The sequence below is a fragment of the Belonocnema kinseyi genome, chromosome 8, assembly GCF_010883055.1.
Source record: "Belonocnema kinseyi isolate 2016_QV_RU_SX_M_011 chromosome 8, B_treatae_v1, whole genome shotgun sequence".
Taxonomy (NCBI): domain Eukaryota; kingdom Metazoa; phylum Arthropoda; class Insecta; order Hymenoptera; family Cynipidae; genus Belonocnema; species Belonocnema kinseyi.
In genome coordinates this window covers 11038903-11053896 of record NC_046664.1, presented here as the reverse complement: position 1 = coordinate 11053896, position 14994 = coordinate 11038903, and the positions used below count along the sequence as shown (strand labels likewise).

Sequence of the window (14994 nt, the reverse complement as noted above, 5' to 3'; positions counted from 1 at the left end):
ATCTAGTCGGGAGTGGTGCTGACTGAAAACAGATGATTTGGAGCGATTCGCGCGCCATCTGTTGGTCATTCTAAGGACTTATTGAACTACCCTCGTATCTGCGCGAGGGAATTGTCAAAGTTAGATCAAAAGTATTCTATAGTCTTGGATGGTGAAAATTACACTAGACCCAGGATAAAAACAATACATTCATACGTGATTTTTACAAAGATATAGTTGTCATTGATAACGATTTCCTCGAGTTTCAAATGTATATTGTTGTAACAGATCAGAAGCCCGCCTTGAACTCTGTCATACAGTGCGCATCTGGTTGTTGGGCAACAGACTGCGTGAAAGTTATTGAGAAAACAAGGAAGTGTTACCATATCAACTGTTGACCACGTCTCGCAGATACATAGAATGTCGTTATTTCTGAGGTTATGCTCAAAATCAGTGCGAATTACTTACCTTAATGACAAGAGTTTGAGTTTTGTTCTCTTCGTGGAATTCTAGTTTACTAATTTAAAAAGTCAATTTTATTCTTCGAGCCATTGTACACGGCCGCTTTCGCCAGATTGCTAAGCTTCGAATTATTTGACATGCAGTCATCAGCTGTCGATTGCAACGAGCGTTTATTTCGTCTGGTTTGAGAAATGCTCGGGGGCCCTCGCAGAAGCATCGACATATAGAAATGGACCGGTAACGCTTTGGGGAGAACTGAAATGGGCTTTAGAGAGAGAAAAAACATATGAGATGTAGACCTGCCTTTATCTGTTTCAGGACTCTGTCAAGTGAATTGGTGGCCCCGGGTATTACCTAAATATTCTCTACGGTTGATTGAAAAAAAAGATAAACAATACATGAGAAATTTGTAGTTATAATAAATTGAATTTTAAAGAACATTCATGTTAAATAACCTGTTTCAGAGAGATTATTTTAAAAACTTGGTAACCTTTAATTCTTCTTGAAATTGTATTGAAAATGCTACAATAATAATCGTTTTGTGAGTTCAAAAATAATGTAATAACTGTCAAAAATTTGAACAATATTTCTATAACATTAAAAATAACTATTTGTATTGCATAGGTGCAAAACTTTATATTTTGAGGTTTTATTTTTGTTGTAACATTTTTTATTTTACTATATTCAATAACTTTACTTACATGTGAAAACAAATGCCCATACAAACGTCTTGACAACGCCCACAAACTACACAGGCTGCCACCATTTTTTATATTTATTTACAATAAATTATAATTAAATAAATTATAAATAAATCAATTCTGAAAAGTGCGGTGAAAGTCACATTATTAGGGCACTCGCGACACAAAGCACGGTCCTGTGCTACGCCAAACTTCACCCAACGAAAATATTCTCGACCAATCAGCTTTATCTAGAAAGAGAAAGGTGCACGTCTTATATGTTTTTTCTCTATCTAGAGCCCATTACCGTTCTTCCCACAGCATTACCGGTCCATTTCTATATGTCGATGCGCAGGATTAAGTGTCCTGTTATTTATTATCTTCTAATTATTATTATTATTATTTACAATAATAATCATTACTCCACCCTAGCTTTTAAACTCTCGTTCATGTGCCAGAATGATTTCTTTCAAAGGTAAAAGTTCAATAATTAACCCTGCATGTGTACACTATATTTTTCGAGACACGTTCTTAACAAAAATTGAAATATAGTAAAAGTATTGGAGAGAAATTTGAATTTGCAATTTTGACTGTTCCTTTCAAGACCCAGTGTACACACGAAGCGTTAACTAAAAAATCTGCATAAATAATTTTTTACAAATTATTTACTACCCAACTTGGATCCCAATTCCTTGTTTCATTGATTTTTAACACTCAAAAACAGGGGCCCCTGGTGGAATTTGAATATATTCCTGAGAAATCAAGCAATCAGGGCAATACCGTAAGTCTGCTCTTTTGCATCACACTTCTGACTCTACCGCTCACATGACGAAATTCTCATGAGGACTTCTGTCGCGACATTAATTATCGTAAGCAAAAGGTCACTCACGTATTTTATATGGACTACCTGAATATCTATGCAAGCAATCCTTGTCAAAAGAACAAACTTATGTTTTTCTCAGATCATCAGAGCTTGCTTTAGGAACAGAGTGTTTCATTTTCGCATGTCAGGAGGTTTTCATTTTCACCTCAGAACGGTCGCAATGCACGATTACGCAGACGAGTATATTACGCCAAATTATGCATTCCAACTGGAAACGGTTCAGGCAGCCCTGACTGTTTAAGTTTCGAGGGTACCGATTTGGTAAGAAGGCCAATGTGAAGCAACCCCCGAAAGTGATATTATATGGGACTTGTAGCGTATTGCCGTAGAAGCAGGGAGGATTAAGGCAGATAGGAGTATTATCGACAATATCTGCATTCTGCAGCAGATGGTGGGTAGAGAATTAGCAAAAAGGGGGTCAAGAATGTACGCGCTTTTAAGGATCTCAAAGGCATGTTTCCTTTGGTGGATAGGGAGATATTGTTGGAGGCGATGAAGGAGCGGAAAGTGGAGTGGGGTCTGATCGAGAGCGTAAGGGAGATATATGAAAAGACCAAAGATAACCCAGTGGGCACAAAGTTTGGCGACGTCTTTACGACATCGTTACGACATATTTACGACAACTTTACGATATCATATGTACATGTCGTTAAGGTGTCTTTACGATATAGTAAATAAGTCGTATGATCTGACGATGTCTTTACGATATCGCAAAGACACCGAAACGACATAGACATAGGATGTCGTAAAGATGTCGTAAAAATGTCGTAACGATGTCGTAAATACGTAGCCAAATTTTGTTCCCACTGGGAAGGTAAGAGGAGAAGAGGGGATATCGAAGGAATTCTGGATGAATAGGAGGTAAAGGCAAGGGTGTAGTGAGGGAAAGTAATCTGGAGGCCGGCGTGTAGGCGTAATTAGGGTAGAAGGGGTTAGGATTGGGTCACTTGCGTATGCAGATGGTATAGTGTTACTGGCAAGAAGTGAGGAAGCCTTAAGTAAGATGATGAATAGATTGATGAGATACCTAGATAAGAATTGGTTAGAGGTGAATGCAGAAAAAACCAAAGGTTATGGTGTTCAGGAAAAGAGGTGGCAGAGATAAGGGAGAGAAGTGGAAGTGGAAGGGAGGTGCGGTGCAGGAGGTGCAAGACTTTGAGTACCTGGACTTCTCGTTTCGGAGAAATGAAGGAGTGGATAGTCACATAAAAGAGTGCAAGAGGAAAGTAAATGTGGTGATGAGGCAGGTTTGGAGGTTGGAAAAAAAGTTATTTACAGATGATTTTGGAAGGAAGATGAAATTGTTTCACACACTAGTGATGAGTCTGCTATTGTATAAATTAGAGGTATGGGGTGGCAGGAAAGTGAGGAGGTAGTGGGAGAAAGAGAGACATGTAAAGTAGTCAATTGTGTTGGAAAGAAATACGCCTAATTATATAGTTAGAAATAAGGCGGGGAGAACGAGTTTAGGAATTCCAACAGAGAGTCGAGCGTGTAAGTGTGAGGAAAAATCTCTGGAAGAGGGGTGGGCAATAAGCTGGCTAGGGAGTGTTATAGGGAAAAGGGGAAGAGGGGAATAGAAGGGATGATAGAAGTTCAAAGAGGGAGGTATTTCAGAAGGAATGGGTTACAGAGAGATAAAGAAAGACGGATGCATGGGGAGGGTAGAAAAGTGTACTAGGTGGTGAAGAAGAACGGCAAGGAGCAAGAAAAGGCAGACGGGGTGGAGAGATTAAGAGAGTCAAGGATCAATGGTAAATATGGGTAGATTATCCAAAGGGAAAGAACGCACTATTTGTTTTTAAAAGAAAAGAAAGGAAGTCAGGAGCTTATAGCGAGAATGAGGTACGGGTGCATGGAGGATTTGAATAGCTTCTATCTTTCTAAGGAGAAGAGAATGTGTGAATTGTGCGGTAAGGGGTGTGAAAGGGTGGAACACTGGCTGGAGGATTGCGAGAGACTGGAAAGGAGTGAAATAAGCATGGAGGTGTTACTGCATGAAAGAAGGGATGGAAGGCCAGATGCATGGATGAAGGGGTTATTGGGTGAGATGGAAAAGAAGAGAAGAAAGGAGAAAGAAGTATGCAGAGGGAAATATTATAAAGAGGAGAAAAAGGAGACATGCTTACGCGGTGAAGCAAGCGAAATGAAGAAGGCAAGGCGATAAGAGTGGTCATACAATTAAGGTAGCATTAAGCTGTAGGCAGATGTTAGTTTGTAAGAAATAATTTTAAGTCAAGTTCTGTAAGTCATGGAGGTATAAGAACGACCATTTTTCTGGGCCAGCAGACCGAAAAATAAACGTTCATCTATTTAACTGAAAATGTAACTATTCCAGTTAAATATTCCACCAATTTAGTTAAAAATCAAGTTTTTAATCTTATCTTAAAAATCATTTTTAGAAATAAATAATCATTTAAAATTTTCCCATGAATTTTCAAACAAAATTATTTTCTTGAAACCTTCCAAAATTCTTGAAAAGCTGGGTTTTTTTCCAAAATCTACATTTTGTTTAAAAATGGTTTAAATCTTCTTAAAATTGAAACTATGTTCCAATCTTTATCAAAATTCTACATATTTTTTTTAATAATTTAAAGTTCTCTTAAATTATTTAAAACCCTGCAAAATTACCGAAATTGTCATAAAATCTTCAACTTAGAAATTCAGCATTTTAAATCTTTTTTTTTTTGAGTGAAAAATCTTTCTTTGTTTGAAATATAACCATTGTTTATATGCCTATTTTTTTTAAATGTTTCTTTTTTACTGAAAATTTTACTATTCCATTTTTTATTAAGAATATTTCTATCAGGTATTAATTTTAAATTAATCTTTTGTAGTTGACAGCTTAACTACATAATTAGTTAAAAACTCATGCATTTTTTTGACAATTCGTTTTTTTATGGAAAACGAATCTTTTTGGTTGAAATGTCATTCCTTTCGTTGAAAATTTAACTGTTTTGTTGGAAATTCGTTTGTCGGTTAAAAATGAAATTTATAATAAGAATTTCAACTATTAAACTGTTTTGCTAGCAATTTGCTTTTCGAATTAACAAAACAACTATTTTTGAAAAAAATGTAGCTATTTGGTTGAAAATTAATTTTTGAGTTTAAAATATTTTTGCTAGAAATATAATCTTTTTGGTCAAAAATTCATATATGTGGTAGAATGTTTTAATATTTTGTTGAAAATTCGTTTTTTAATTAAATTTAATATTTTTAACTGAAAATTAAATTATTCCATTTTTGCTAAAGATTTATTGTTTTTAGTTGAGAATAAAATTATTTGGCTTAAAAGTAATGTATAATGTTGAATTTTTTTTTGGTTGAACATGAATCTTATTGGTAGAAAATTAATTTATTCAGTTGAAAATTAAAATATTTTGTTGAAAATTCATTTTTTTGCAAATTAAATTTTTGTATTGATAAAATGGTACTCTTTCATTTGAAAAAAAAATTGGATAGAAAAAATTATTGAAAAAGTTCTTTTTTATCAATAATGCCATATTTAAATGAAAACAAGCGTGTGGCTCCATCTTTTCGAAAACATCGATAGTGCATCGGTCACATAACTTGACATGAAATCAGTCACTGGCTATATATAGCGAGCTTTTTTAAAGTTATTAATGTATAAAATAATTTTTTATAATAAATCGTCATTGTAGAATTAATTAAATTAAATGTCAGATCACAGGTAGTATTTTACAGTAAAAGATCATATTTTTTTGTACTTTTTAATAGTTATATATTGTAAAAAATTGATTTGCATATTTAATCATTTTAAATAAGCGCGCGATCAACATCCAATTATGTATTTTACGTAGAGTGAGGGTAATCGAAGATGTCTACACGCTGAGGGACAAACAATAATACTAAATGAATAGGACAAAACTTTATTTTTTTCATAATTTGGAAAAATAGGATTCTCCGCGATATCCAAAATAGATCAATTTTTATACAAGAAGAATATTTTTTAACTAAAAAAGGAAGGTTTTTAAGTAACAAAAAAATAATTTTTCACAAAATTGTTAAATTTTCATCTGTAGACTACCAAAAATGATGATCTATTGATTAATTAATTTTCAACGACAAAGAATTATTTTCAACCAAGATAGATAAATTGTCAACATAAACAGAATTAATTTTATAAGAATGAGAATAATATTTTACCAAAAATATGATTTTTTTACAAAAAAGTACGGATGGTTAAATTTCAGTTTAATTAATTTCAGAAAATAAAACTGTGCAGTTTTTTCAAAAATAAATGATTTTCTTATTAACAAAACCAAAGTTCATTTTTCAACAATAAGAATAATTTTTTATCAAGAAAAAATTAATTTTGAACTAAAAAAATACATTTTTAAATAAATATCGAACTATATACTTAAATTTTCAATTAAGGAAATCAATTTTTAGCCAAAGAAACAAATTTTTAACCAAATAGTTCAATTTTAAGCTATATAAATGAACTTTTGGCTAAAATAGATGAATTTTCAAATATTAAAGAATATTTTTTAAATGAAAAAGATTGTCTCTCCAGCGAAAGAAAAACTAATTTTAAATTAAATTGTGAAATCTACCAAAGAAATAATTGTTTTTAAGCAAAATGGTTTATATTCAAGAACAGAAAGACGAATTTGTATAAAAATACAGGAATTTTCAAACAAATGTTTTATTTTTCAAATAAAAAATCTATTTTCAATAAAAAATGGAATATTTCAAATTTTGTTTAATTACTTTTCAAACGAAAAAAGAAAACTACTTTTTATCAAAAATAATTGAATTCTCAACATTTTTCAACTGAAAATATTAGTATGCATATACTTAAGTTTAGACTTTGAAAAATTAATTCTTCGCAAAAATAATGTCAACCAACGAAATGATTGTTCATCCAAAAAGATTAATTTTCAACACAAAGAAATGAATTTTTATAAAAATACATTACTTTTTACCAAATGGTTTATTTTTTAACTAAAAAAGATCAATTTGAGATCGAAAATGGAATAGTTCAATTTTAATTCAAATGTTTTTCAAGAGAAAAAAAATTTGATCAAAATAATTGAATTATCAGCAACAACAAATTAATTTTTAAGCAAGAATAATAATTTATTCGCAAAAGTATGATTTTTTAATTAAAAATTTTAGTACATACTAAAGTTGTCAGTTTGGTAAATTAATTTTTCAAAAAAAAAGTTAACCAAAGAAATCGATTTTCAACTAAAAAGACAAATTTTCAACCAAAAAGATTAATTTTTAACGAATAGAAAAGAATTTTTATTAAAATACATGATTTTTCAACCAAATTGTTGATTTTTTAAATAAAAGTGATACCTCTACCCTACCCCTATTGCTTGGCCCTCGGTGTGCAGACATCTTGCAAGGTGACGTCACATTTTGAATGCAACGCATGCGCAGTACGGTTGGGGAATAATTGCAAGCTTAGGTTAGGTTGCCGGTATTTCTGTTCGCCGATTCTGTCAATATAATTTTCACTATTTTTTAGTAGATTGCAGCATAATAATGGAAAGAACTAGGATTGATTTTCGGATCAAAGTGGACCTCTCCAAGTTTTTTCAAGATCATAGAAAAACCAGTTGGATATTCGTCGACTCGTCCACTATTTTGTACATCAAACACCTCAAAGAACACATTTCGAAACTCTTTGACATCAAAGAACCCTTTTATCTTCTGTGCGAATCTACATATTTACCTTTCGATGAAGACGTACGCATCGTTCGCAATGATAATTTTGTAACGTAAGTACATTTTCTCTCTACTTTTTGAAATTTTTTCAATTTTAGTTTTCATCCTTACCATCCCTACTATTCATGAATGATCTGAACAATTTTGGGATTTTGGGACTGTCAAACGCCTCTTGTGAAAATAACCTTTAACATTTTTCTTTAACTAAACAATATAATTAATATAATTAGCCAAAAATAAAATCATTTTATTTTCAATTAAAAATATTAATTTTCATGAAAAAAATAGTTTCTAACCAAATATTCAATTTTTCGACCAAATATATGAATTTTCAATTAAAAAGATTATATTTCAACCAAAAAACGAATTTTTAAATAAATAGTTCAATTTTTTACAACAATAGTTGAAGTTTCAAGTTAAAAATCGTTTTCAGCAAAACATTTCCAGGAAACTTGTTATATTTTTAACTAAATAACAAAATTTTAACTTAGGAGATAGGTCCTAAATAAAAAATTCATTTTTAACACAAAATGTTCTGGTTCATTTTTTAACCAAATAGTTTAATTTTCAACTAAACTCTTCCATTTTTATACCTAAAAGTAAATTTTCAAATAAACAGTTCATTTTTTTACAATAATAGTTCAATTTTCATTCAATAAACGAAAAATAAATTTAGTTCGAAAAAAATTTATCTGAAATGTTGAGCTTCAAAGCTAAAAAGGCAAATTTTCTGCAAAAAATTATTTCAAAGATTTTAGTGTATTTTTAAATCTCCCAAGAATTTTCAGCAGCTTTAAAAACGTTAAAAGAATTTCCAAAGATTTTAAAATGCATAGGATTTTAAAGATTCTATTGTGTTTTTAAACGATATTTTTAAAAATTCAAAAGAATTTTCAAAACCCTTACAAAATTTCAATGAACTTTAAAATTATATAAACATTTTTTTTAAGATTTCAAAGTATTTTTTAAAATTCCAAGGAATTTTTAAAATCTGTACTAATTTTCAAATGATTTTAAAACATTTTAAAGGATTTGAAATATTTTAGTGTATTTTTAAAACTTCCAAAGAATTTTCAAGAGTTTTGGAAGTTTTAATGAAATTTTGTAAGATTTTAAACATTTTAGGGTATTTTTAATTAATTTAAATACTTTTAAGAGATCTCCAAAGATTTGAAAAATTCTAGTATTTTTTTAAATCTCCAAAGAAGTTTCAGGAGCTTTAAAAACCTTAAAAGAATTTTAAAGATTCTATTGTGTTTTAAAAAATGTTTTTATAAAATTCAAAGAAATTTTCAAGAACTTTACAAAATTTCAACGGACTTTAAAACTTTATAAAGGATTTCAAAAATTTTAGAGTATTTTTTTTAATTCCATGGAATTTTCAAGAGGTTTACCAATTTTAACGAGATTTCATAACATTTGAAATATTTTAGGGTATTTTTAAATAATTTGAATAATTTGAAGAGATCCTAAAGGATTTGAAAATTTCTAGTGTATTTTTAAAACTTCTAAGGAACTTTCAGAAGCTTTAAAAAATGGATTTCAAAAGCTTTGAAAGAATTTGAAAAATCTTGGAATATTTTACATAAATTTAAATAATTTCAAGTAGTTTCAACATTTTTTAAAGATTTTAGGGTATTTTTAATTAATTTGAATAATTTTAAGAGATCTCAAAGGAGTTGCAAAAATTTCGTGTATTTTTAAAAATTCCAAGGAATTTTCAAGCGCTTTAAAAGGTTTAACGGAATTTTATAAGATTTGAAATATTTTAGGGTATTTTAATTTAATTTGAATGATTTGAAGAGATCATAAAGGATTTCGAAGGTTTTTGTGTATTTTTAAATCTCTGAAGAAGTTTCAGGAGCTTGAAAAATGTTAAAAGAATTTTCAAAGATTTTAAAATCCAAAGGATTTTAAAGATCTTATTGTATTTTAAAAATATATTTCTAAAAATTCAAAAGAATTTTCAAGAACTTTACAAAATTACAATAGACTTTAAAAGTTTATAAATTATTTGAAAAATTTCAAAGACTTTTTTAAAATTCCAAGGAATTTTCATGATCTGTACCAATTTTTAAACGATTTCAAAACATTCCAAAGGCTTTGAAATATTTTAGGGTAATTTTAAAACTTCCAAGGAATTTTCAAGAGTCTTAAAAACTTTCACGGGATTTCATAAGATTTGAAATATTTCAGTTATTTTCAGGAGCTTTAAAAAAATTAAAAGGATTTCCAAAGATTTTAAAATGCAGAGGACTTTTAAAATTCTATTGTATTTTTAAAAGATATTTTTAAAAGTTCAAAAGAATTTTCAAGGACCTTCAAAACTTGCAATAGATTCTAAAATTTTATAAAGGATTTGAAAAATTTCAGAGTATTTTTTAAAATTCCAAGGAATGTTCAAGATCTCTACCCATTTTCAAAACATTTTAAATAATTTTAGGGTATTTTTCAAACTTCCAAGGAGTTTTCAAGAGCTTTAAAAATTTTCACGGGGTTTCATAAAATTGTAAATATTTTAGAGTATTTTTAATTAAATTGAATAATTTCAAGAGATCGCAATTTTAAGATTTGAAATATTTTAGGGTATTTTTAATTAATTTGAATAATTTGAAGAGATCGCAAAGGATTGAAAAAATTTAGTTTATTTTTGAAAATTCCAAGGAATTTTCAAGAGTTTCAAAAACTTTAAAACGACTTCCAAAAATTTTTTAATGCAAAGGATTTTTAAGATTCTATTTTATTTTTAAAAATTCAAAAGAGTTTTCAAGTATCTTACAAAATTTCAATGGATTTTATGGATTTTAAATTATTTTTAAAACTTCCAAGGAATTTTCAAGAACTTTAAAAAGTTCCACGGGATTTCATAAGATTTTAAATATTTTAGGATATATTTATTTAATTTGAATAATTTTAAGAGATCTCAAAGGATTTGAAAAATTGTGGTGTATTTTTAAAAATTCAAAGGAATTTTCAAGAGCTTTAAAAGCAGGGTGGCCGCTGGACCGGAAAACCGGCAATTTCATGAAACTGGGAAAAACCGGGAATTTTATTTTTTGACTACAAATTTTCAGAAGAAAAAGTCTGACCAACTTTGATTTCAACCATTTTTTCAATATTCAATTAAATTGTCATCTTTTTCAATTATTATATTATTCAGTTTATAATGCCCAAATTTTCCATCCTAGATTTTAAAATATTGAGCTTAGATTTTATTCTAAAGAATTTTCAAAATGCAGTTTTAAAGATTTAGCAATTAAAACATAAAGGCCTTTAAAATTGAACATTTTTGCTAAACACAGTTTTAGTGGATCAACTGTAAATATAAATTAATTAATGATTTTTAAAATTGAATTGTACTTTAGATTTAAAAAGTGAATAATAATTTATTTTACAAGACGATTCGTTAAAAATTAAACTGTTTCAAATTAGAAAGTCTTATCAGCTAAAAAAATGTAAATGCCCGATTGAAACTTTATAAACTATTTTACATTTTTAAATAACTTCAAAATAATATATTCATAATCAAAGGCTTTTATTAAATTTAAAATATTATTTCAGTCTAAAATATTCCATTTTTAAACCATTCAATTTGAAATTTTTTTATTAAGAATAAGAACAATTACTTAATGTTTAAAAATATCTGACTGATCATTTAAAATCCGTAATTATAAATTAAATATACATAATAATTAAACACCTATAATTCTTATAAAAAATTCGAGTAACTTTCAGGAATATAACAAAGTTTTTAAAAAATCCCAATTTAATTAGAAATATTTTAATGATTTCAAGTAATTTGAAGGAAGTGTCTACAAAAAATTAATTTTAAGAGCATATTTACAAAATTATCAAAAACAAATTACGAAATTTTTAAGGAAATTTTTTTTATTTGACAGGATTTTAAGGAAGTTGTTAGGAAAAATTTTAGGAAACCATCGAATTATTTTTCTAAATGTTTAGAGGTTCTGAAAAATTCTAGAAAATAATTTAAAATTTGAAAAAATGTAAAACAACATGAGAATGTTTGAAGATTTCAAAATAAAATCCTGAACTATTTTTAATTTTTTTCATTTAAGAAGTAGTCAGCTTTTCAAAAATGTAATCGTTTAATTTTTTATATTTCTAGCTTAAAATCGCTTAAAATTATAGCATTTTGAAAATTTTTAAATACATTTAATTATTGTTAAATTTAGAGCATTAAAATAATGACGTGGACTTATGTTTTTGATACTGAATCCGAATCTTTAAACTCTATAATTGATAAAAGTTTTAAAAAATTATTTGGCAGGGTATTTTGGTTTAATTTGAATAATTTGAAAAGATCCCAATGGATTTGAAAGATTTTATTTCATTTTTAAATCTCCAAAGAATTTTCAGGAGCTTTAAAATTTTTAAAAGGATTTCCAAAGATTTTAAAATGCAAAAGATTTTAAAGATTTTATTGTATTTTTAAAAAGATAAATTTTTTTAATTGAAAATTATTTTTAAAAGCTATACAAAATTGCAATGGATTTTCAAAGCTTTCAAAGGATTTGAAATATCTTGGAGGATTTTCCATAAATTTAAATAATTTGAATTGGTTTCATAGAATTTGAAAGATTTTAGGATGTTTTTAAAAATTCCAAGAAATTTTCAAAACCCATACAAAATTGCAATGGATTTCCAAATATCTTAAATTTATGAAAATTCTAAAGAACGGATAGTCTGGAACCTTGAATTAAATTTTTTGCTTTAAAACAGTTATTTAATTGAAATGTGGAAAGTAATTTACATCTTTTCGTCTATTAGAGAAGAAATAGTCTAAAATTGTTAATAATTCTATAAATTTTAAACCATTTCGAAGATTTGGAACGAATTCAAAAGTTTTCAAAACATTTGAAAATATTTCACTAAGATTTTAAATAATTCAATAATTTCAGCCAATAAAAGCTATTTCACAAACAAAGATTTAGGAAAAATTACACAAATATTTTTTATACGATTTAAAAAAAAATTCACAAATTCCCCAAAGATTTCAAAAGAATTTAAATATTTTAAAATGGTTATGGTAAACCAGATTTCTAAGATTTCACGCATATTGAAAATATTTTAATGGTTTTAAATGAATACAGAAAATTTTATAAATATTTCAAAGATTTTAAACTAGTTCGAAAGGTTTCAACCAATTTGCGAAGATTTAAAGAGGTTTTAGTAATTTTAAAAGAACATAAAAGATTTCAAAGTTCTGCTTTCTTAAAAAATGATTGGCCAATAAAAAATGAAATGGCTCATTGTTTACATTTATAACAAATATTTATTCAAAAATCTTTTGCTTGAAAAATTTTTCATTTTAAATTTGCATTTTTAAGCGTACTTTAAGTATTAAAGACTAAACAATAATAATTAATTAGAATAATAATTGATATATTCGTAATCAACAGTTTTTATTAAATTAAAATTATTGTTCCATTATAAATTATTAACCCATTTAATTTGAATTTTTGTAATTAAGAAAAGAAAAATTTAATATTTAGACAAATTTGACTGTTAATTTGATACGAGTAAATTGAAGTCAAATATTTAAAAGTAAACAATTTTAATTTCAATTGTTTGACAAAAAAAGCTTTAAATTGTTAAAATTTCGAAAAGCTTTTATACTTTTAGCGTTACAATTTTTATTGTTATTTAAAAAAAATGTTTAATCTGTAAGCGAAATTGTTTAATTTTTATGTAGAAATAATAATAATAATAATAATATTTTTTTAATTTTATTTGTAGAAGCAATTGGAATAATTTTAAAAGATATTTAGAAGTTTCAAAAAGATTTTAAATTAATTTAAAACTTGTAAAGATGTCAAATAATTTAAACGAAGAGTGTAAAATTTTTTTCCAGAACTTCTAAACCTATTTTAAAATGAATAAAATTTTTCTACAATTTTGTTAAAATTCTTCAAATTTTTTTTTGAAATCCTTCAAATCTTGCAGGGTCTTTTTTGTAAATTTTAAAAATATTTTCAAATATTTTTAAATATTCTAAGATAACTTATTGATATAATTTTGAAAGTTTTCCAAGTTTAATGATTGATTATTTAATTTAGAGAATTGAAAATGTTGAAGTGGATTCAGATTTTTCGAACCTGCTCTAAATTTTTGAACTATATAATGTCTGAATGTTAAAAATTAAATATTAATATAATATAATTAAATATTAATTAAATAAACAAATAATTTTTTAATCTATTTTTTCCTTAAGTATTAAAAACTGAACCATAATAATTAATTAAAATAATTATTAATATATTCGTAATTAAAAGTTTTTATTAAATTAAAATAATTGTTTCATTATAAACTCATTTAATTTGAAATTTTGTGATTTCGAAAAGCTTTTATACTTCTAGCATTACAATTTTTATTGTTCTATTTAAAACATGTTTAATCTGCAAGCGAAATTGTTTAATTTTTATGTAGAAATGATAATAATAATTTTTTAATTTTATTTGTAGAAGCAATTTGAATAATTTTAAAAGATATTTAGAAGTTTTGAAAAGATTTAAAATTATTTTAAAACTTGTTAAGTGTCAAATAATTTAAACGAAGTGTGTACAATTTTTTTTCGGAACTTCTAAACTATTTTAAAATGAATAAAATTTTTCCTACAATTTTTAGAAAATTCTTTAAATTTTTTTTGAAATCCTTTAAATCTTGCAGGGTCATTTTTGTACATTTTAGAAATCTCGTTAAATATTTTCAAATATTCTAAGATAACTTATTAATATAATTTTGAAAGTTTTTAACGTTTAATGATTGATTCTTTAATTTAGAGAATTGAAAATGTTGAAGTGGATTCAAATTTTTCGAACCTACTCTAAATTTTTGAAGTATATAATTTCTGAATGTTAAAAATTGTGCATTTTTAAAAAATTTTTTTTATCTGCATTCCATTTAAAACAGTTTGATCGGAAAAGTTCTAGTACCTGCCCATTCATACGTGTAAATTATTAAGAATTTGAATACAACATTTTTTAATTTAAAAACTTTTGAGGTTTTATTTTTAAAGTTTAAAATCCATGACTTCGACTTTGAATTCTTTCATTTATTGTTTTTTTTTATTACCTTCAATGGAAAAATGTTTAGAATAGAGTTCGGTTTTTTCAATTTTATTGACCGGCAAAAATGTTTGCGAACCGGGAAATAACCGGGAATTTTTTTCTTCGATTAAAACGGTCACTTTGGCCCTGGTATTAGAAGGCTTTATTTTTTTAATTATACGAGCTAATAGAAACAATTCTTATAATTATAAAATTTAAT

General features: G+C 26.8%; 2 protein-coding genes across 2 annotated transcripts in view; both read left to right on the top strand.

Moving 5' to 3' along the window:
• LOC117178368 overlaps window positions 1-2552 on the top strand; it is a 21322-nt gene extending 18770 nt beyond the window's left edge. Inside the window, exons 10-13 of the mRNA XM_033369797.1 lie at window positions 1846-1902; window positions 2104-2265; window positions 2321-2395; window positions 2478-2552. Coding sequence (XP_033225688.1) covers window positions 1846-1902; window positions 2104-2265; window positions 2321-2395; window positions 2478-2552 — 369 coding nt within the window. The remainder of the gene's footprint in view (window positions 1-1845; window positions 1903-2103; window positions 2266-2320; window positions 2396-2477) is intronic.
• A 4882-nt stretch (window positions 2553-7434) lies between these two features.
• The window catches only part of LOC117179062 (coilin), a 42271-nt gene continuing 34711 nt past the window's right edge, over window positions 7435-14994 (top strand). The window contains exon 1 of the mRNA XM_033370699.1: window positions 7435-7757. Coding sequence (XP_033226590.1) covers window positions 7522-7757 — 236 coding nt within the window. The 5' untranslated portion in view covers window positions 7435-7521. The remainder of the gene's footprint in view (window positions 7758-14994) is intronic.